General features: G+C 41.2%; 1 protein-coding gene across 1 annotated transcript in view; it reads right to left on the reverse strand.

Moving 5' to 3' along the window:
* Positions 1–21903, reverse strand: part of adgrl3.1 (adhesion G protein-coupled receptor L3.1) — an 87046-nt gene that overhangs the window by 47735 nt on the left and 17408 nt on the right. Inside the window, exons 3-5 of the mRNA XM_085277009.1 lie at positions 14605–14714; positions 8037–8051; positions 6040–6828 (exon numbers count right to left, since the gene is read on the reverse strand). Coding sequence (XP_085133135.1) covers positions 6040–6828; positions 8037–8051; positions 14605–14714 — 914 coding nt within the window. The remainder of the gene's footprint in view (positions 1–6039; positions 6829–8036; positions 8052–14604; positions 14715–21903) is intronic.

A 21903-nucleotide genomic window follows, 5' to 3' on the forward strand; every position in this document is an offset into this window, starting at 1 on the left:
GAGAAAACAAGCACAAGACAGGAATCCATACGCTGAGCCAAGCTGATGGAGATTTGGGCCTAGATCTTCGAGGCCAGTGTGAAAGCAGGCCAGCAGTGGGGTCGGGAGGGGGACCAGTCTTTCTAAAGGATGGTACACGGCAACCAGTCTCAGTACTCCGTTTTTTGACCTGCACATTTAATGTCAAAATGTCAAAAGTAAAATCCTAATGCACATATGGGGACATGCTCCGATAACTGCTATTGTTTCTGTTTACTTTCTGCTGGGCTGTGGATTTCCCTTCCACTCTATTGTCCAAGCTAGGCCTGCTTAATTTGGCATCTGCTCTTTGGCAGGAGGAAAGCAGTGCTGAGGCCAAATGCACGCAGAGGGCCTGGCAGAGGCTATCCAATCGATAAGGACACACTCCAGGCAAGGAACAGGTGCAGCAGACTCTCTGAAGCAGAGCTCAGTCTCTGCTGAGATGGCTGTGCTGTAATGTTTTTGGGAGTGAGGGAGATAGGCAGCGATTGAGGAGCCGGTGAAAGATGCAGGTGTAGAAGACAAGAGTGGACAAATTCCTCAAAGTTACTATCTAATAAAGCATTTGATATTGGTGTACAAGAACGGTGTTATGAAGAGAGCGTAGAAATGATCGGTTTACAATGTACTATCTAAAACTACGTAGACATAAGTAACAGTTATATTCAGTAAAAATGACATATACCTGAAAATGCTTAGATGCTAGGACTTTTCACTTGAAAGCTGCGTTGTAAATTACTTTTACAAATCTTTCTACAAAGATGGGCTCAAAAGATATTAAATTATAAAGTTGTCCCTTTCTAAACAATCATAAAACAAACTAAGTAACCTCCCTTCACTTTTGCAGAGCTGTGTTATCATGTGATGTGAATAACTAAAGGACCTAACAGACTCTTTCTCACACACACACACACACAAACAGCTTGCTTTGACAGGCCAAAAATGTTCTGAGGGTTAGTCTAATCAGTGACCTGGTGGAAGATGGTCTCCACTTCAACCGCTAAGTATTTTTCTTTCTCCCCTTAAGCTGGCTTCCAACATTTCCTGCACTGCTAAGCACTGCTGCTTGATTGCAATCTGGTGTCAAGGAGAAAAGGAGAGGAGGGAAGAGGAAGAAGGAAGGGGAGGAGAGGAGAGGAGAGGAGAGGAGAGGAGAGGAGAGGAGAGGAGAGGAGAGAAAAGGAAAGGAAACAAGAGGAAAGAGGTGGACTTCCTTAGGAAATGTAACTATGCAATTTCAGCCATTAAGAGTTCAAAGGTCAACCTTTACATCTTGTTAACCTGACAGTATTGAAAGCAAGGTCATCTTTATATAACAGAAGTAGTGTTTAATTACTCTCAAGGACAGATCATTTTGACTCTCCGGTGTATATTGTGTTGCCTAATGGTTAAACCACACATTTTATTTTATTTTCTACTTATCTATTGCTTAAAAGCAACGTGCCAATGTGAGAATTGTATTTTTATTACTAAAACACTTGGAAGTAACTGTCAAACAATATGCTGTCTTTTTGTCTTCTAATTAACTTTTTTTTTTCTGGAGCACTGCTCTCCAGTTGCCAGAAAAAAAACAATCCACCAGGATTACTCCAGAAAGTTTCGCGCAATGTTTCTTTTTTTTAAAACCGATTTCAGTGTGTTGCATCTATCCCATAGAATATGCAATCAGACTGTCAGACATGAAATTAGGACCTCGGGTAGATCACAATCCTAAAGAGCTGCGAGTTAGCACTAGAAAGAGTATATATAGCACTTGTGAGAGTGCAGTAAGGTGGAAAAAAAACCCCTGCACAAGACAAAATGAGAAGAGAGTGAAGACAAGTAAAACAAAGACAGAGAAGGCAGTGCTTCTTAGTTTTAGCCATGTTTTTCCCTCCTACCCCGTAGATACAGATAACATGAATAATTTTGTGACTTTGTTGGGAAAACTTTTTAAAGTGTGGCAAGGCAGACTGGAGGTGATAAATTATTCAAATGTTTCATCGGAGCCATGCCGCTTGCATAGGGCAAGTCTCTATAATATGCATGTAAGAAGACGTGATGAAACAACTCCATAAACAGTAGAGAATGAGAGAACGTTTGGGGATTGTGAGGGAGGAGAAAAGGGTGATGCAGAGACAAGTGACTTTGACTTTACATAGGCATTCAGTAGGACTCTATAATATATAGATCTAAAGGACTCTCAATGAAATAGCGCTGTGTGATGTGGGAACCGGTTGGGAGCAGAAAAGGAGGACAGATTAGGCGCTAGATAAGGAAGACAGAGTGAAAAACAGAGGAAAAAAACACTGAGTGAAAGAGAAAGACGTATGAGCAGGATGGAGGAAATGTTAAGAGTCCTGTCATTGTGAGGGCATGTGTTTGTGTAAGAGGCAGGGAGAGGAAGAATGTCGATTTAACAGAGAGAAGTCCAAACATTAACAATAAATGCAGAGGGCACAGTTTACTTTCTCGTTAGGTACCAAGGGAGAAATAAAATATGCATTTCAAAAAGAAAAATTTCTGCTCCGTGTTACATCAATGACGCGACAGAGAAAACCTGCACATCATATGTTAGCCCATGCTGAACTAAACCTGCTTTATTTGTTTCTCCCCTGCGATCCCCTTTAAATCCGTCAATGCGATATATGAAACTAGGCCTGACATTTTCAGCACCGGGGTAAATAAACATGACCTTTAAATACCTCAAACATTTCAGACTTCTGCATATTGTGATAATTTTCTAACATATGACTCGAATTAAGACATGGTATGTATATATGATAGAGAAAATATTAATTTAGGTACTCAAAAATGTTTAGGTCTGATATCCATTGTGTCATTGTTCACGTGTTCGTTGTGGACATTACTGGTGATGGAAGCTGTGTTGAACGGCAATCTTTCCAAATGCAAATAAATAAATAAATAAAATCAAACATGGTTATATATGGGGATTATATTTCACATAATATAAATCTTTCTCTTGTACCGCCCTGTGATCCTTCCCAGTGAATCAAATCAAACACACTCAAACTGCTGCATAGCTAACAAAAGCTAGCATCTAACTAGCATACGTGGCTGATGTTGACTTCAACACAACCTCCTCACTAGCTTTCTGTGGCTTTTGACCAAATATATTTGTCAGAGTTCATGCTTCTTTTGTCTTTAGGGTGTAGTGAAACGGCGAGGCTGAAAGAAAAATAGGCTAAAGACGTGTCTTTGCTGTTGCTTTGTCCAAACAGGTGAATATAACAGCAATCAATCACTGGAGGAGAACATCAACAACCGCTCCATCGTCTGAAAACACAGCTGTCTTTTTCTTATTCGTGACTGACGTCATTTATACGTCATCAGTGTTTCTGCAATTGTTCTCCCTGCCAGTGGAGGGAGCAAAAAAAAATCCACACTGCATGTTTAGCTGCTAGGTTGTTTTACTAGTGTACAATGACCTCTGACTGCGCAGTAGCCTAATTCAGCATGCTAAAATAATATGATTATAATATATATATATATTTTTTAACCACGGCCTAATACAAGTCTGTTTATCTTTTCCATTTTTGCTTTAAATAAGAGTACTTTTACACGAGTTCAGTCTTTCAGCATACCGTCCCTGCCCTGTTGTTCACATTGAAATGTGTGTTCCAAAAGCAAACAGTGCAAGCACTTCAGACTGAATTCTTTTAAACCATTTGCCTTTTGTCATCCGGACACAACAAAGTAATTGGTTCTCTCTGCGTTGTACCCCAATTACACTCAGCTCTCAGTGGCCTACCTCATCCTTCTCTCCGAGCATGGCCCATTTCCTGCCTCATTTTATATCTTAAGAAGTCCATATGAGCCGAAACAAAAACAAGGCGCGCATTAAGCCACATCAGTAATGAGTGGAAACCCTCAGAATGGCTCTTTTTCTTTGGTCTGTTTCCTGGACTGACTAAGAGACATGTGATCATACTCACAGCAGTATATGCTGAATGCATTTAGTTAGTGAATAAAATGGTCGAATACCTTCTCTAGTTTTGGAAGGCAGGAAGGGCAAAACACTGTGCCAAAATGCAACAAAATAAAAATTTAATGAGCTATTGCCTCACTTTAAGAAGAATGAGAGACTCGTGCAGTTAAGCCAGTTAAATTATTTCTTGTCTTCACTGAGTGACGGAGTGAAGCGAGGAGGAAAGTAAAAGTGCGGAGCAGCATTGATTGTATGTATTTATCCCCCGCTGGTCAGCAGTCTGGCTTGTTGCTGTGCACTGGAGGTCATTCTTCACATTGAATCTCCATTGATCTCCTCTTTAGAGCCTCCTGAGACACCCCGAGCTCTATTATGAGAGTGTTCACACTCACCAATAAACACGAATGCACGCTCATGAATAGAGAAATAAACCCGTACTGTAAGTACATTAGCACATGGGTATGGATATTATTATGCATGTCTAAACATACACATAAGCATATTTTTACACCATGGCCCCCTTCCACATACAGCACACTGATCAGTAGAAACCAAGTTTAATGCTGCCTCTCTCTATAATTTCTTGTACTGTGCCTCCTAACTGCTTGTAAGAGCATGCGTTAATTCAGACATCATTTAATAAGACATGCAGCCAGACTGCCTTGACCACTCCATAGAAAGGTGCTGAAAGGCAATTACGCTGGGCAAATAGCCCTTCAGGCTCCAGGGGCCTAAGCCCTTCCATCCAGAGGGAAGGAAGAGGGGAGGGTGTACTCTAACCTCACACCAGAGTTATATGAGTCACCCTCGGTTAGATAGACAGAATTCCTAGTGCTTTTAAACAGATACAGCAATTCTATTTAAGGTGACTCATTGTTAACCCTAATGAGTCACCTTATCAGCTGGATTTATGACCCTGTATCGAAATACTTTGACCTTTATTTGACCTGATCCATGTATGACCCCACCCCCTACGCTTAATCATGTAAAGAATTTTGATTGCATCTGTTATTTCTGACAGGAAAAAAAACACAAAAATGAACCAGGTTTGCGGTGCCCAAAGAATTTAAAAGCTGCACTGGCTGGAAAAAGTGTCCTTTTGTGTACTCCGGTGTCAGGCTGTAATCATCTGCTGCTGTAATACAAACAACCTGTCTCTCAAGACATATATCTATTAAAATTTAAACTGCTTTTGTCTTTTAAAAGTAATAGTTAGCTTTGCGCTTTAGCACTGACACAGGGAAATTGCAGATTTTAGTCAGTTTGCATGGTGAGAACATTTGGGAGCAGATACATATGAATGGATAAAAAGCAAACAAAAAAGTGCATGTAACGGCTTAAAGTGTGTTCAGATTGTCATCTTATATGGATGTGAAAGCACCATCAGTTCTCCCGTCTTCCACATACTCCTGGCTCCACTCAAGAGGAATGCATTATGATTTGTTAAGCAGCTGGGGAAACTAAAGAGAAAGCTGGCAAGTGGTACATTAAGAGCCACAAGGCATTTACGGCATTACATCATTGGAGATAGTATTCTTCTAAAGGTAGAGATCAAGGTAGCCTTTATGATATCTTTTTCATTTACGCGTAGAGGAATCTACTGCCATCTGACATCCACAACTTCAGTGGCAGTGGTATATGTAGGACCAGCTGTAAACGTTTTTCTTTTTTGACTTCTGAAAACATGCAGATATCACAAGTGGGGTGGTGGAGGAATAGTCGTAATTGAGAATCATGACAGCACAGATGGTGCTTTCCTTTTTCTTCCTCTTCAAGTTATTTTGAACAATTAATTATTGGAGGCAGATTACTGCCTATAAGTATTCCTTATGTCACAAGAAAACTGTTTTATTTTCTTTAATGTTAGCATTAAAAAAGCCAAGGTAGTTCACTCGAAGATTTAAAAGAAATCACATCACGGGCTAGTCATCACTTTCAGTACCAAAGACATTTTCTAACCGCCATAATTTTCTTCTGGCTCACACATATAGTAACGTGAAATTGGAAATCATTAAGGGAAGATGAAAAAACGAGGTGGAGTGATGAGAAAGAGGTAGAGAAGGGAATCTTAGACTTTGGCTTGGACCTACCATTGTTGCCGAAGTCGAGCGAGTACTTGACCACGTGGTAGTTATTCCACACATACAGCAGGTTGTCTCTAGGGTTGTAATCCACTGCAGCTATGTACTGGTAGGAATTAGGGAAGGGTATGTTAACCGTCATTTCTTTCCCCTTATCAGTGTTGTACATGTAGTCAATCTTGTTCCCCGTGCCTTCGTTGTCATCATCTTCATAGACGGTTTTGACAACATAAAGGACTCCGCAGATCATGAACGCATTGGAGGCAGAGCGCTTGTCGTAGCTCGTGTCCCAGGAGCCTTCGATGCGCAGGGTGTAGGGATTGAGCTGGCTCACCACGATGCGCCCATTGTTCTGCTCCGTTGCGTAGATCACCCACAGACCGTTCTCATCCACCGCCAGGTCAATGTCCGACTTGCCCCCCCAGCGGTAGGGCGACGTGTCGTGGTAGTTGGCGCTGGCAATAATCGCCTCACCGCTCTTGATGCGCGTGCGCAAGTCAAACTTTACGATGTTGCGGGTCCGCTCCTTGTTGAAGAACAGCGCACCGTCATAGACGACAAAGCCAGTGCCGTCCACGCGATGCGGCAGTTTGTATGTGGTGGTGGGACGGCCTGCGATGAAGTCCTCCTTCGATGAATACTCAGTCAGCGTGTCCGTGCGGTATGGTGTCCAGGGCATGTAGTAGATCTTGTCAGAGGCCTGCAGCGGGTCTTTGCACCAAGCACCAGACTGATGGTCCGATTCAAAGAGATGTTCGCTTTGGTAAACTCCCCGAAGAATGCCGGGGCACAGAAACACTGAGGAACAAAAGAAAACATTTTCACATTAGATAAGTTTAAATTACACGGCTGATGTAAAATGTCAACTGTTCTCAGTAGAGTTCCTGACAGAGCTTTTGAAATGTTTGCCTCCATTCATACGTGTTTCTAAAAAAACATAACAGAGTATTTTAACTTAACCACCGGTGAGTGATGATGACATGATAGGCTTACTGTGTTGTGATTTGGATGTTGTATAGTCACTGTCATTGTTAAGCACAGCAACAGTATGCCTTCTATTCAACAGATAATACGATACTCTCACAGCGAAAAGATGAAGAGAAAATGGCACATTTTGTTCTACTTCCACCCTTTCCCTCTATTCCCATTTCTCCCTCCCTCCTCAGCTCCTCATTAGTCTCACAGCTCTTTCTTCCTTTCTCTCCCTTTCTATTTCTGTCAGGAACAACCAACTGTAGAACCAAACACATCTTTTATTGTCTGCTGTTTTTGCAGTTGTTACAATAATTCTTTTCCCACTCCACGCTCACTATTCTCCTCTTGGAATACTGGGGTCATGTTTTATGAGGGATGTGGGAGAAGTAGTAAATTCTGGGAAGCCAGTGCGACAAGAGTCATTGGAACCTTTGTAATTCAACTGGAATGTTGTCACATAAGCATGCATATATATATATATATATATATATATATATATACATATATATATATATATATATATATATATATATGCATATGTGTGTGTGTGTGTGTGTGTGTGTGTACAGAGCAGATCCACATAGAGTTGCCAGATGTGCACTGTGGCTTTCCCATTCTCTCAAATAATATAATTCCAGATCCCACGCATGAGGCTCTGACTATTGATTGAATTTTCACTGGCTATCTGTTTTCATTTCATGAGGGAAGCATTTTAAATATTAAACGTCCACGTAACTCTCTGATCATTGGCTCGTCACAAAAACGTGCTCGGCCCATTGGAGAGTTGGTTAAGAAGCATTCTACACATACCGTGGAATAACGTGAGCGGAGTGTGTCTAATGAGAACCAGTAGTTCTAAATTGCTTCTATATGCTGAGATCAAGCTGTCTTAATATAGCAGCAGTGACAATGAAAGAGATGTCATGCTGCCACAAGGTACAAAACGCTTCAAGCGCTGGCATCAAAAAGTGACGCCCAATCCCGGATTTTGAGCATGTGCGAATGTGGGCGTGCTTGCTTCACAGACTTACCTTTTTGTTCTACTTCTGCACCAGCCATAGGCAAAAGATTTGAAGAAAAAAAGAAAGCACAAGAGCGAGAAAGAAAGAGATAGAGACAAGAGACAAAAATAGATTAATGATGCAATAATAAGGAAATCATGATAATACAATCTCAGATCTCCATAATCGGCCTCATATTTCATTCTAACCTTGTGAGAGTGCCAGGATGCTCTCCATGTGTGATTGGTAATAACATTACATAAGCGTCTGAGGAGACTGCACTGCAATGGGGAAGCTATTTGACAGTATTCAACTCACATATGTTGCACACGCGCATGTGGGCAGACAGAGATGCACATGTAAGGCAGACACAGAACGAGGGAGGGAAGACAAAATGAGAGGAAACACACAGGAGCATGGCACAACACGCTGAAGCACACATGTTCACGCTGTCCGCGGTGGTCCTCAACCCGGTGCAGGACAAAACAGAGCAATGCAAAATGACCTGAGATAATGAGCTCTTTAATGTATGCTAATAGCGGCGGCGCAATGAAAACCAGAAAATTTATTTGATTACTGGGATTGTTTTTCAGTGGACCAGCCAAAACTGCCACATTAAAATGCTTTCTGGTGCACGGTGGGTGAGCTAATGCTTGGTGTATGTCATGTCATCTTGTGTGAGTGATGAGAGTGAAGGCATCTCTTGGGCAAGCAGGAGCATACTAAAGCATACTAAAAGAGCTGGCTTGCTTCAATCCCAACACCGGTTCCCAGTCTATTACATTCAAAGCATTATCCTTAAAAATCTGCGAGGATTGTTCATGTTGCCCGGCAATGAAATGTGCACAATTGCCTGGAACCTCTTAAACATATGAATTCTATTCCACCTTGGTCCCAGAGGGACTGAGTGGAATGTGAACACGGCAGAAACGTAATCCTGCAGGCAGTGCCCTTGTGTCTTTCAAGACTTAGAGACCTGCTGAATGGAACTAGTCCCATGAGAAAGGTGTGTGTGTGGGTGTATGTGTGGGTGTGGGTAGGGGAGAGGAGAGGAAGGCAGAGTCTTCAAAGGAAAAACATTTGGAAGAACTTCCAGGACCTCACATGTTTACATATATCACAGATGCACTACATACTGCATGCTGCATGTTTTAATTCTTTACTACATTAAACCCCAAACTTATCCCCAACCACAAGGCATACACAAACACATGTGGCACACAGAACACACACACACCTTCATACACAGGCAACCATTAAATCCTAAGCTCATGAAAAATGCATGGTAACTGGCGCAGCTTAGCACAACTCCCGATAAATAAGCAATCTCCGAAAGAAGATCATGTTAAACCTAAAACAAGTGTGTACATCCGTGTGTGCACGTGTGTGTGTGTGTGTGTGTGTGTCCCTGCGAGGTAAGATATAAAAAGGTTCGTCACAAGAAAACAGTTCCCTTGTGAGAAAATCTTGGAAAGAAAGCAGATAGTCTGTCTAGGCAGAGGGGTGTGCACGACGGATATTACACACACTCACTCACACCGGCATCCGTACATATAAATAACACAAAGAAAGGCATCGCGGTGGAGAAGACGAGGATTAATGACACCAAACAATGAGGCCTTCACATTACCTCAGGCTCTTACGGAGCCTCGCAGACACAGAGGAAAACACACAGAGTTCAAGGTTGCCAGCAACTAATAGATTTCAAATGAAAAAGTGTGGCAGCAACAAGTAAACCAAATGGCACACAAAATGTCAGACAAATGTCATTCAATTTGTACTGCTGCTTGTGTTTCACCAGATTAATGGATATCTCTGTTGGTGAGCTCATTGCGGAGTTGTTCTGCGGTATCTCTCTTTTAATCTTGAGGACAAGGGTAAGAAATGAAAGTTTGTCATAACAGTCATTGATTTTTTTTTTCCTCTCCAGTGCAGACGGTCTGACAGAGCGAATATAGGGTGGTCGGATATTTATTGAAACCTCAAGGTTTTCTCAAGGGCAGCTCGAGCATGCAAGATGATGCAAGAGATGAAAAGTCTTTTGTGCTACTGCTAATTAAACTGCTGAGTGTAGCTAAAAGAGAAAGAGGAGGGAAAAATATGGACTTATGACAACTTGCCAGAAACGCGTCCTTGTTTCCAAGAAAACGTCAACAAGAAAGCATCTTCTCTCACACTGTGTTATTCATAATTGAATTCTGCAGAGGTAGCGGCGTATTTTTATCTATCCAGTATCTTTGACTGATCATTTGCAAAAACCACTAGGACTGCACTATTGAATATTTAGCTATGCAGCTACTGTGAAAAAACAACAACTAATTTATTCCTAGCATGGCTTTGAATGAATATTAGCAATAATGCAAACTGCAACGGTGTGTTGTGAGGATGTGTCGCCTGACTAGTTTGATTTAATAAAAATCATGTAATTATTCATTAATATCTTCAGTAAAATGGTCTGAAAAAATCTGTAATTATACAAACAACGTTACACCCATACCTTGCATGCCTTTCGTTTTAGTTCATTTCTCTGTTTTCTGTTTTTATTTCTCCTACACCCACCGCGCACACACACACACACACACACACACACACACACACACACACACACACACACACACACACACACACACACAGAAGCTGTGTTAACCTAACTGTGCTGCTGTGTAAAGATAATTAGCATTTTTATTGAAAATGTATGGTTTATTAAGTAGGTATTCGTCTAGGAGGGAAGACAGTGTGTGCTCACAAGTGTGTGTAATGTGTGTGTATGCGTGGGGGGGCGCCGACATGCCCGTGTGCGTGTTTCTACAGACAACGAGTGGCGACAGCAGCCTTACCACTATCATCTCTGATCTCCAATAAGCTCAGCCGGCTAAAGCCCAAGGTCGTTTATGGGCGCAGACGTTTTCTACTTTCTTTCTCTTTTTCATTATTCTATTCTTTTTCTCCTGTCCTCTCATCCTCACCCGCTATTCTATTGCATTATTTCATCCTGTTCTTTCACCCCTCCCACTCGCCTCGTTCATTCTCTCCCACTACCTCCTCTGTATCTCTCCTACTTCCCCCAAACCAAACCCTGTCCACCTCTCACCCTGTGTCTTTTATCAGTTAATTCATTCTTTCTGTTCCCTGTCTGCTGGCCTCGTCTAACCTATTTCTCTCTCTATCTCTGTTTCAGCTGTCGCTCTGCCGTCTCTCCTTCTGTCTCATTGGTTCCTTTCCCATCTTCCCTTGCTCTCTCTGGGAAACAAAAAAAATGCCTGCATATGTGCCCACATAAACATACACACACACACGCATATACTGTACATGCATGTACAGAGAGAGACACAAACGAACAAGCACCCCCCCCCCCCCCCCCCAAAAAAAAAAAACATGCACATATACACACACACCCACACAAGGAAGCACACACAGACGCACACAAACAGGGCTTCTCATGTCACTGTGATGAAGTTATTCCAAGGGTCCAATCTGACAGAAGTCTTTAATTGGACAGACAAGAAGGTGATTTTATCTTTTAATTAGCTTTCCTATTGAGCCAAGTTCTATTGTCTAAAATAGACTGCATGGGTATTGCATAACATATCACTGGCTTTTCTGATTAATACACTAAATGTGGGAGTAGGCTAATTGCTTCATAACAGCAGCCAGGAGAGCCAGGGTATACCACATAAAGATGAGGAAACGGATAGACATAATCCTAAGTGTTCCTGGCTTTTTTAACGGACGAACATGAATGAAACAATACGTATCATGTGTCTGCTCTTCAGCAACACACATTTGCTGAGATTGAATCTGTCCACGCACCAGAGTTGCCTTGGAGAAGTACTTTGTACAGCGGTGTGTTAATGTATGGATATTTATAGTCTGCCTGCAGTGCGATGAGCAAGTATACACAGGTGGCTAATTACTGCCAAAGCTAGCTGGCTAGTTTGGCACACGACTGCCACACACTCGTACCACAGAGAGTCGGAGAGAGAAAGAGACAGCACTTGATTGTAGCTTTGGACAACAGCCAAAAACCTACAGTGCAGTGGAGAGAGATGAGGAGTTTTGAGGGGTAGCGCAAGCCAAAAAAAATCCTTGGGGAAAAAAAATTAAATAAAAGGAGGCGAGATGGAGGAGCAAAATTTCCCTGAAAACTGAACCGCACATAATTAAATTACCTGTTTTACAACCCACTTTGAGAATTGTTTACTATATCTATGCAGAGGGAAACGCACCTACTCTACTCGATTGGCAGCGCTCAGGAAAAGTATGCCTGCGCTTTAAAGTCGATCGGCTCATTTCCTTTCCGTGGCGGCTGGCCTGTGATAAGCAACACCTGGCCTTACAGGTGACTGCAAGGGTTCAGGTGGTTACACTCAACAGACAGCACCGCCACCAGCGCGCTCGGCATCAGGGGAGATCTGCTCGAGTGGATCCCTTGACGTTATAGTTATCTGAGCGCACAAAAGCCAAGCCTGCTTATAAATGATGACATATTAAAAATGCAGCTGGTATTCATTTCAGAACAAATTTCATTACACTATCATATAGTGTATCTATCATAAAAGCCCCTCCTCTGTTGAGCCATCTTGATTTACAACACTTTGCAGATATTTCATCACTTATTGTCTAACAAAATGCATCTTTCACGACAATGCCGCTGGCAGCATTGATTTGCGGTGTCAAACGCGCCAGTGTGAATGTTGACGACTGAAACTCCAGCCCAAATGTCAGGAGTGCCTTCTTCTAAGTTACAAGCAATATTATGACTTTTAAAAAAGAATTGATTTTATAAATATTTGATCCATTCCGTGTGAAGGTTATGTGAAAGGTTTCACTTTTTTTATACATCACATTTTTCCCCTGTTGGACTTTTCCCATGGCTAAGCACACACGCGAGCAAGGTAGTGTATCACACAGCTACCTGATCCAGCCTGAACTCTTCAGTCAGTACACAGCAGATGCTAATGTACTGTCAAAAGCTCTCTCTCTCTCTCCTTCGCTGTCTTTTTCTCCAGTGCATCACCTCCCTCTCTCCATCCCTCCCTCTGTTAGCTGAGCTCGCTAATGACTTTGATTTCAGATACTGTGTATTTTCGCGGGGACACTGTTACCCTGACTGACCCATTGTTTATCAGATCCAAAAACACAACTCATCTCCTTTTGCACTCGGTCGTTTTTTAAATCACTATTCTTTACGCTGACAAATCCATTAAATAAGGGGCGCTGTATTTTCAAGCAGGTGTGCGGTTATATCAAATAAAAACACGGAACATGCAGACAAGTCTTGAATGAATGAGAGACGAGTGAAAACACACACTGCTGCAGAGTCTTTTTTGATGCCTGCGTGTATGTGCTGTGCGTGCGTGGTGGGGCATTAAGCAGGTATCAGGTTGTGTTTCCATCTGCTCCAGAGAGGGCTCTGATAGTCCTATTATTTAATCTGCTGGTCATTCTAGACGCCAGGCAAGAGCCGTTTAGCCAGACATAATTGAATGCTTCAGTGTGGGAGATCACCTTGGCCGTCTGTATGGACTGCGGTGCCAAGGCCGTAGACAAATCTAAAGTGCATCTGTTATTTCTTACTTTAGGAGGGCTTTTGCATAAAGCATGTGTGGGTTATGAGGGCAAAATTAAACTTCTTTACATCTCTTTGGAAATTGACTTTTTGATACAAAGAATGCAGAAATAAGCTTTTCAGTTCCAACTCTGTATGTCCTCTTGACTGTATTGCTTAGAACTGTTCTACCACAGTCATGTTTATAGCTTTACAAGCCAGACATGGCTTGTAAAGTCAGGTAATATGAAGAAGAAAACAATTAAAATTAATCTCCAATCCAACCTGACAGCAATGTTTGAAAATATCAAGCGGCGTTTGCTGATAAAATAATATTTTGGCATCGTTACTTTGTTCACCTGAAATTTTTACTTAATGATTAACATACCTCTTCTCATTTCATTGGAGGTGCAATGTCATTTTGATGCATTCCCTTTTCATCTTTTATGCTTCACCTTACTTCTGTCCGGTTTTGTGGGTTTCACATATGCAACTGCAGCCTGAACAAAGTACCTGTAGATGCCTGTTGTGATGGGGAAATGACTGAGGGGCTGGTATTCGCACGAGATTTAACTTTTTCATTAAACAGACACAACCAGCTGCATTCTAACTTTGCTGGAATGTACTGAAAAATAAACATTAAGGACAAAAAAAAAAATCTAATCCACTAAGTCATCACGCTGATCCCTTATGCATTTGTTCTGAAGCGAGCTGTAACCCACATTCTAGTGGAAAAGATTTTTAAAAAGCCACACGACTGTTTCACTCTAGTGAATTTCCCCTCTCAGTCTCTTACCACCTGGTCAAAGGTCACATCACCATCTGTAATCATCTGAGACTGCCCTTGTTTCTCATCCTTGCTACCTTTGACTTTCCCGCAGGGGGGGAGAGGCATAAAATTATAACTTCCACGTAAAGTTACTGTGGGATCAAGCTGCTGAAGTTTTTGCTGTGAATGCTGCTGCCTGGCATAACAAAAACTGCAATTTATTCATATACTGAAGAGTAGTGAACTATTTAAAAAAAGAGAGAGAGCGAGAGGGTACTTACTGTAAGGAACACACTCATACTGGACTTCGAGGTATTTGTATGTGCCGGGGCAGGGATCGGGAAAGACGTCGGGGCCGGCCACCACAGCACACTGCGTACGGTTGTTGCATCTACATAGATAGATGGGATAGATGGATAGCGTCAGTTGAAAACATCCACAAATCAATTGAAAGACCTGTAACATGATACAATTCAGCGGCACCACAAACTACATTTTCCAAAATGATCGCGCAGCTGAATCAGCCTTCTCTAAAAGGTTTAAAACAAAAACGGAACACCACAGCCATCGAGGAGCCGGGATTTATTGGAGGGCTGTTGTACTGGAGTTGCATCATTTTTTTTTTCAGCTGGAGCCCAAGCACGCTACGCCGCAAAACGCATATCCTGATATCATGTGATATAATGTAGAGCGAGATCTATTTTATCCGCCGAGTCATCCTGACACTCGAGAGTCTTCTGTGCTTAAGGACCCTTCATGTTGACACCTGAAGTGAACATAACAGTAATGGATTCACCAAGTTCACTTGTACACAAAGGTGGCCCACAATGGATACAGAAGTGCTGTGGCACAAGGACACTTCTGCGTTGAATGTATGTGGGTGTCTGTGTGTACCTGCACGAGTGTGTGAAGCACTGACGGCAATAACCTATACCTTTAAGATTATTTTGCCCCAGACTTTAGATAATTAATTCTAATTACCAGGGGGCCCTCTCCTCTGACACACAAAAAGTAAGTATTACTCACTCTTATTAACACAGGTTATGCAAGGCAGCACACGATGTAGTATATACCCTGTGTGTCTTTTAGGGTTTCTGCTTACAGGTGTGTATAAGAGCACCTGTGAAAATACATACATGACATTTACGTGTCAGTTTCACTGAACATTTCAAAGCTGCTCGTCACAACCACAAAAGATTTGCTGGTGCATATGTTATGATGATGCATGCATGTAATAACATAAAACACACACTTTATCTTTATCTTCCAAGTTTAAACGAGCTACAAAAGCACACGACTGAAACATATTTCTTATACAAGAATAGCAACAACAGACAAATGAGAAAAAGCTATTTTTAAAATGCTTTCATATTAATTAGCACAACTTCTCTTTCCCTCTGTGCACACCTGTCATACAGAAGACATTTACATTCAAAACATTCAGATTCTCCCATTGAGATATTTTTAATGAGCCTACAGAACCCCCCAAGTCACTTTTCCTACAATACCATTCAACAATTTGCATAATGAAATATTCATAGGAGCTAATTTTATTATTAGTTCAATATTCACATGTAACACAGAGAACTAATGTAGCCTAGAAAGAACTAACTGCCTTAATTTTTTTAGCTCGGCGTCTCTCGCTGACCAGCGTGTCTCAGATCACATGAGGGTTTATTGGAATTTGTGATGGTTTCAAAGTCTTTGTGTTGTGAAGTCTGTCATAATCTAACAATACCCACCCATCTTCTCTCCCTCCTCTCTTTTTTCTCGCCTCTGTGCTTTTTAATTTCTTGCCCTGGTACCTTCATCATCGGTCACCTGTCATCAGTGCGAGCTGTGGGCTGGGGGGGGGCAGGGGACACAAAACTGACACAGTGCCACAACTTTGCTCACAGCACCCACCAAAGGTCACGAATGGCTGGCACTCACTGGTGAATCAGAGCACAAAACTCCCTTTAACGACCTCACATAACTTTCTAAAGTTAAAAAAAAAAACCCAACAACTAGCCGCTAGTTATGATGTCTTCACACTGAAGAGACACAGTGGCTGAGAAAGCCACATAAGAAAAGAGATGGAGCCAGCCAGGAATTGCTGTGAATTTAAGCTTATTTGCTGAAAGCACAAATGAATAGCCAACTTTAATAGCTTCAAAAAGTCACAAAACGCATCTATCTTCTTATCACCTGGGCAACTTAGAGCTCGTGTCTGGAAATATTTGCGGTGCTAGAGATGTCAACTTGATGAATGTTTTTTTAGTTATGTTATGTTTCGAGTGTTTGCATGTGTTATCGTGGGCTGCGGCACTTTGAACTCTCCGATTCACTGAAGTGACAACCCGTCTGAAAAAAAAGGAGTAAAATATTCCCATAAATGTTTATGTTCCATGTCTAAGTCCTGTAAGATTTCCATATCTCACACGATGATTTACACATGGAAGTGACATCACCTTTGATCACCTGTAGAATTATTTTGTGCCAAAAAGTGCAAAAAAGGTGCCACTTTCATGAGTAAACCATAATATGAGACACAAATATTATAGAAAACACATAATAGTGAAAACATTAAAATCGAACAAGTTTTTTTTTCTGTTTCTTGTACATATTGTTAAAACTAACAACTGAAATCAATATATATGTAATTTATTACACTATATAGTGTAATAAATTACATTAAATCATGTATGCCTGATCCAGGGAACACGGGCTGAAGAAAACAACAGATAAAAATGAGTTTAAGGAAAAACTGAGAGACATGTTAGGCTTTGCAGTAGCCATGGGTATAGGTAATTGTCAATATATTTCTGCTTCAGGTAAAAAAAAAATGGCTCAGGGCTCTCATGGCTGAATCATGAGCACTGAAGGTTATGGACTATTATCTTAAATAAAAGCTATCGAGCAAAGATTTGGCATAATCTTCTCTTGCGAGCTATATCTCTCTGCTATCACTCCTTCTTTCTCTGTCTATTTCTGTCTGCACTACCTTTTTTCTTCCTCCCCACACTATCTAAGCCAAGATAATAAACCAATTTCTTTTTTCAGCCTTTGTCCTCATCCTTCCCGCCTAGGAATTATTCCTCACTGTTCCTCCTTCTTTGTCTCTCATTCCAACTGGCTGTTTTTTCCGTCTGTTTATCTGTCTTAAACCCACTTAGCTGCAGTTTCCTAAGTCACACCCAGATATATGTGGTAGGCCGCTTATTGCTGCTGCCGTTCTCTCTTTTTCTCTCCTCTCTCCCTGCTTAATACTTTTCTCATCCCCGCCTCCCTCAGGGCGTCATCTCCAGCCTCCCCCTGTTTCTCTCTCGATCCCTCCATCCTTAGTAAAGCCTCTGCTGACGTCACCGTTCTGTCTGAGCCAGTAGTCTGAGTCAGGTCCAAAAAAGACTCCCTTATGTTCTCAGTACCTCCATCTCATTCTTTATTTGTCAACATTACTCTCATTTCCTCACTGCCAACATGTTTATCCAGAAGCCTAACAAAACACGAGAACATCAGCAAAAATTTACAATTCCTGTCCTCTCTGCATTGTGACCCATGATTAATGGAGGAGATGCAGAACATGCGCACACACACACGCGCACCTTTAGAATTTATTTTTTTCCCAAACACCAAAATGGCTCTATATATTTTTTTCTCTGTGTTTTTCTTAGAGTTGGCAGAAAAGCTCCTTTTTTTAATTAGCATGACCACATCAAAACAAGGCAGTGGCCTGGATACCGCCTGGCCCGCTGGCTTTCTTCTTTGCAACGTGCAACACACACATGCACACGAACAAACTATTCACTAACAAAGCCGAGCTGTGGCAGGCAGGGAAAGAGAAAGCTGCTATGCTGCAGTGGGTGCTGCTGTTGTTCTTGTCTCTGATGTTTTTCACTTTGTTTGGCAGACCTCCCTTCACTCCATCTCTGTCTCTATCCCTCATATAACTGACTGATGATTTGATGAGGCTGACGCTGCCTGTTGGAGCGTGTGTGGGGTATGTTTATGCATATGTGCAGGCGCATGTATGTCTGTGAGCAGATGCAAAATGGAATAAATATTTGAGTGTTTGTCTGCGAGTGTGTGCGCATTTGTGCGTGTGTGAGTGTGTGCGTGTGCTAGAATGCAGATGTGTTGAAGAGCTATATAATTACAGAACAAGAGAGAGCTGGGAACTAATCCTTGTGAGTTGAAAGAAGTGTCTGAGAGTGAGTGACGCATAAAGCTTCTCCAAAGTCCTCTGGAATCAGTGTTCGAATACAGTGAAACCACTCCAGAGCACTCTGTGAGTCATCTACAACTGTTTGTGAACATGCTTAACACACACAAACGTTCTGAATATCATTAATCTAAAAAACCCCAAAAAAACCCCACTGAGCTTAAAAAAACAATTAAATGAACTTGAAGATACTTGAACTGGACTAATATAGACATACATGTATAGAAACTACTCATTTCTTTATGTTTTTCTAGGAAAATGGGAAATAGAAACTGACTTTCTACTATTCCAACAGTCTTGAAAGTTAATACTTTGTACGACCGCCTTTATTATTCAACACAGCCTGAAATTTCTTTGACAAGCGTTCTTGTAATTTCTTTAGCATTCGTTTTCCAGGTTCCTTGAAGGACCTTCCGAGCTCATATTGGGATGTTGGCTGCCTTTCGTTTCATTCTCTGTCAAGATGATTCTTCGCTGCTTCAGTAATGTTCTGGGAAAGCCAATCCGACTGTTCCACTGTGTGTTTTTCTATCCAGGTATGCTTTTACTGCATTGGAAGTGTGTTTGGGATCATTGTGATGCTGAAAAATGAAGTTGTTGCCAATCAGTTGCTTTCCAGATTGTATTTCATATCTGCATTCATGATTCAATCAGCTTTGACAAGATCCCCAACACCAATGGCTGAAATACAACTCCAAACCACGAGAAAGACTCCATCCTCTTTTACAGATGGCTGTAGACACTACTTGATCTTCTCCATACATATTGATGATATGAACCAGAAATTTCATATTTAGATTCTGCTCTCCACAAAACCTGTTGCTACTCATTTTCGTCCATTTCTTGTTTAAGCGTCTTTTCTTTTTGACCGCGTCACTTCCACTGAGACTATTTCTGAAGACCCTTCAGTGAACAGTCATTATTTTCCCTGTGTCTTAAGGATGTTTTCTCTTTTTTTTTTTTGTTCTCCACTTGTTCAAATTCCTCATTTTTTTAAAGGCTGCACATCATGCTGAGATATGCCAGTTTTTCAGCTAAAAGCTCTTTGGGAATCACCTTGTTAGTTTAAAAATCTTATTTTATGCCCTTTTCTTAGACTCAGTTAAAGAAATGCAAATAAGTTTCTGGTCACCACTAATATTAGTGACAAAGTGACAATATATACCATTTAAAACTGCTTATTTGCTAACTCGTTTGTTATGCGTAGACAACCCTGGTTAGTCGTTTGAGTTAGGTGCCTTTTTATGCTTGAATAATTCATAGGTCAGTGTTATGTGGCTTAACCAGTAAAGCACCCATTCCTCTGAAAATGGTCAGGTACAAGGATTAGGATTATTACAAGGAAGAGAATATTGGAAAGAGCCAAACATTCGCAAATAATGACGACATGTTACAGGTAATGTGTTTCTGAGGGACCATTTCAGGTTTAAGAGATCAGTAAGATGATAAGACTCATGTATCCCTTCATGCCTCTGGCTAAGGCACACATAATGCCAAAAGCTGGAGCTCTCACAGTGGATGTCTAAGTGTTAATGTAACATTTGTTTGCAGCTGTGTTGCCATCGTGGAAAAGTGCTCATTTGCAGCCACTTCAAAGCCATACAATTTTCTCAAAGAAAATAATACAGTAAGGTGGTGTATCTTAAGCTCTCAAAAGGACAATTAAGTGCCAAGAATAAAACATTTATGTGAGTTAGCAAAATATGACATAAACTCTTCTCTCTATCATCACATATTGAAAATGAATACCACTCAAAAGTGGTGGCTCAGGGAGGTTGGACATAGATAAGTCTCAAATGGATGATTCTGTGTCAGCATTGGCCTTGCAAGGTTCAGGGATTTAAAACAGGAGATGGTGTGTTAATGTAATTTCGACCCATTAAATGCAAAATTTAATAAAATTGGTAAAAATATCGCCGTTACCACCAGTACTGTGTTTCATCACAGTTGTTTACAGCACAGGGTGTGACTGGGTGCAGTACCTTTTTAAGGAGCAGGCTCTATTTCAGAAACTTTAATACGGCCTTTTTGTAGCATCCATTTGTCCCTAATGCAACTATAGACACAACTTGAACTCTCAGTGATGACACTAAAACTATTATATAATACAGAAAAAACTATTAAATAACGAGAACTATAAGTTATGTTAATTTCTAATTGTTTATATTTACATATTCTTGGAGGATTTTGCAACATGTTTCATAACTGCATTATTGAGCATCTTTCCTTCTTTCTTTTCACACCTGCAGAGGCACTGATGGTTTAGAATACTGAGACATCTCCTGGTAGATCTGCCTAGGAGTGCTGTGCAAAGCTTGAAGCATGCAACACGGACTCGTGGTCTGCATAATGTCACCATTTTATTTTTGTCAGCTTGTTCACCCACACTGTGACGTAACTTGCAGAAAGACTGGATTTCTTTTTTTTTTTTCCTTTTTTGACAGCTGGACAGCTACACAAACCCAGAATCAGGCAGTTAGTGGATTCAATGATAGAAGAGTCTGATATGGCTCAACACAAAAATATAGACAAAAATATAGAAATCTACCAAGAATGGTCCAGTTCCTGTTGCAAAGGAAGCGGCATTTTGTTCTTAAATACCCCATCAAATTTATCTATTGCTATGATTTGTAACACTGGTTACTGTTGCAATAAATCACATACATTTTGTGAGCTTTTAAAATATAAAGAAATTCAACTGAAATCTACAAAGTAGCAAAAATTAACCAGTGTGAGTTGAGCATTCTTGTGTTTGTGAAAGTAAGGGGGGGGAGCCCAGAAGATGATTTCAGAGTGCTCTTCATCTCCTGTGCGAGTTCAGGAAAACCCATTTGACAGCAGATAGAGCCCATTCACTATATCTCACAACAGGATAAAAACCTGTTAGGCTGACCACTCACTCTGCCCCCCTCACACATCACATATGAGATTCCTCTTCTACTGGCCTCATTTCTACTTTATTAGCTCCCTGATGTGGTTATACACACATACACAGGCCTGTTTGGAGATGGACAAATGGAGTGATGGGAAAGGATGCCTAAAAGGACAAACACAAAAGGCAGGACGTGTGGAGGGGTGCACAGGAAATGTGATTTAATATATAATTGAAAAATGATGCTAGTGTTGTGAGTGACAGAGGTAAGGGAGCAAAAGAAGGTGCCTATATATGTGTTAGTGCAAGCCTGAGCACATGTGTACCATGGGGTATCGTGAAGCAGATGCAGCACATCCTCTGCCAGCCCCACCACACCACACTTATGAAGAAATGACAGATCTGCCTCTCTCTTTGTCTCTCTCCCACACACATAGACACAAACATTCCTCGGCAGTCCCCGAATGTGTTTCTGTCAGCTCTCGAACAGCCTGTCAAACAAGCCAC

The sequence above is a fragment of the Mchenga conophoros genome, linkage group LG6 (assembly GCF_057382185.1).
Source record: "Mchenga conophoros isolate Kocher_MC1m ecotype Shallow Benthic linkage group LG6, M_conophoros_male_GT1.1, whole genome shotgun sequence".
Lineage (NCBI taxonomy): Eukaryota > Metazoa > Chordata > Actinopteri > Cichliformes > Cichlidae > Mchenga > Mchenga conophoros.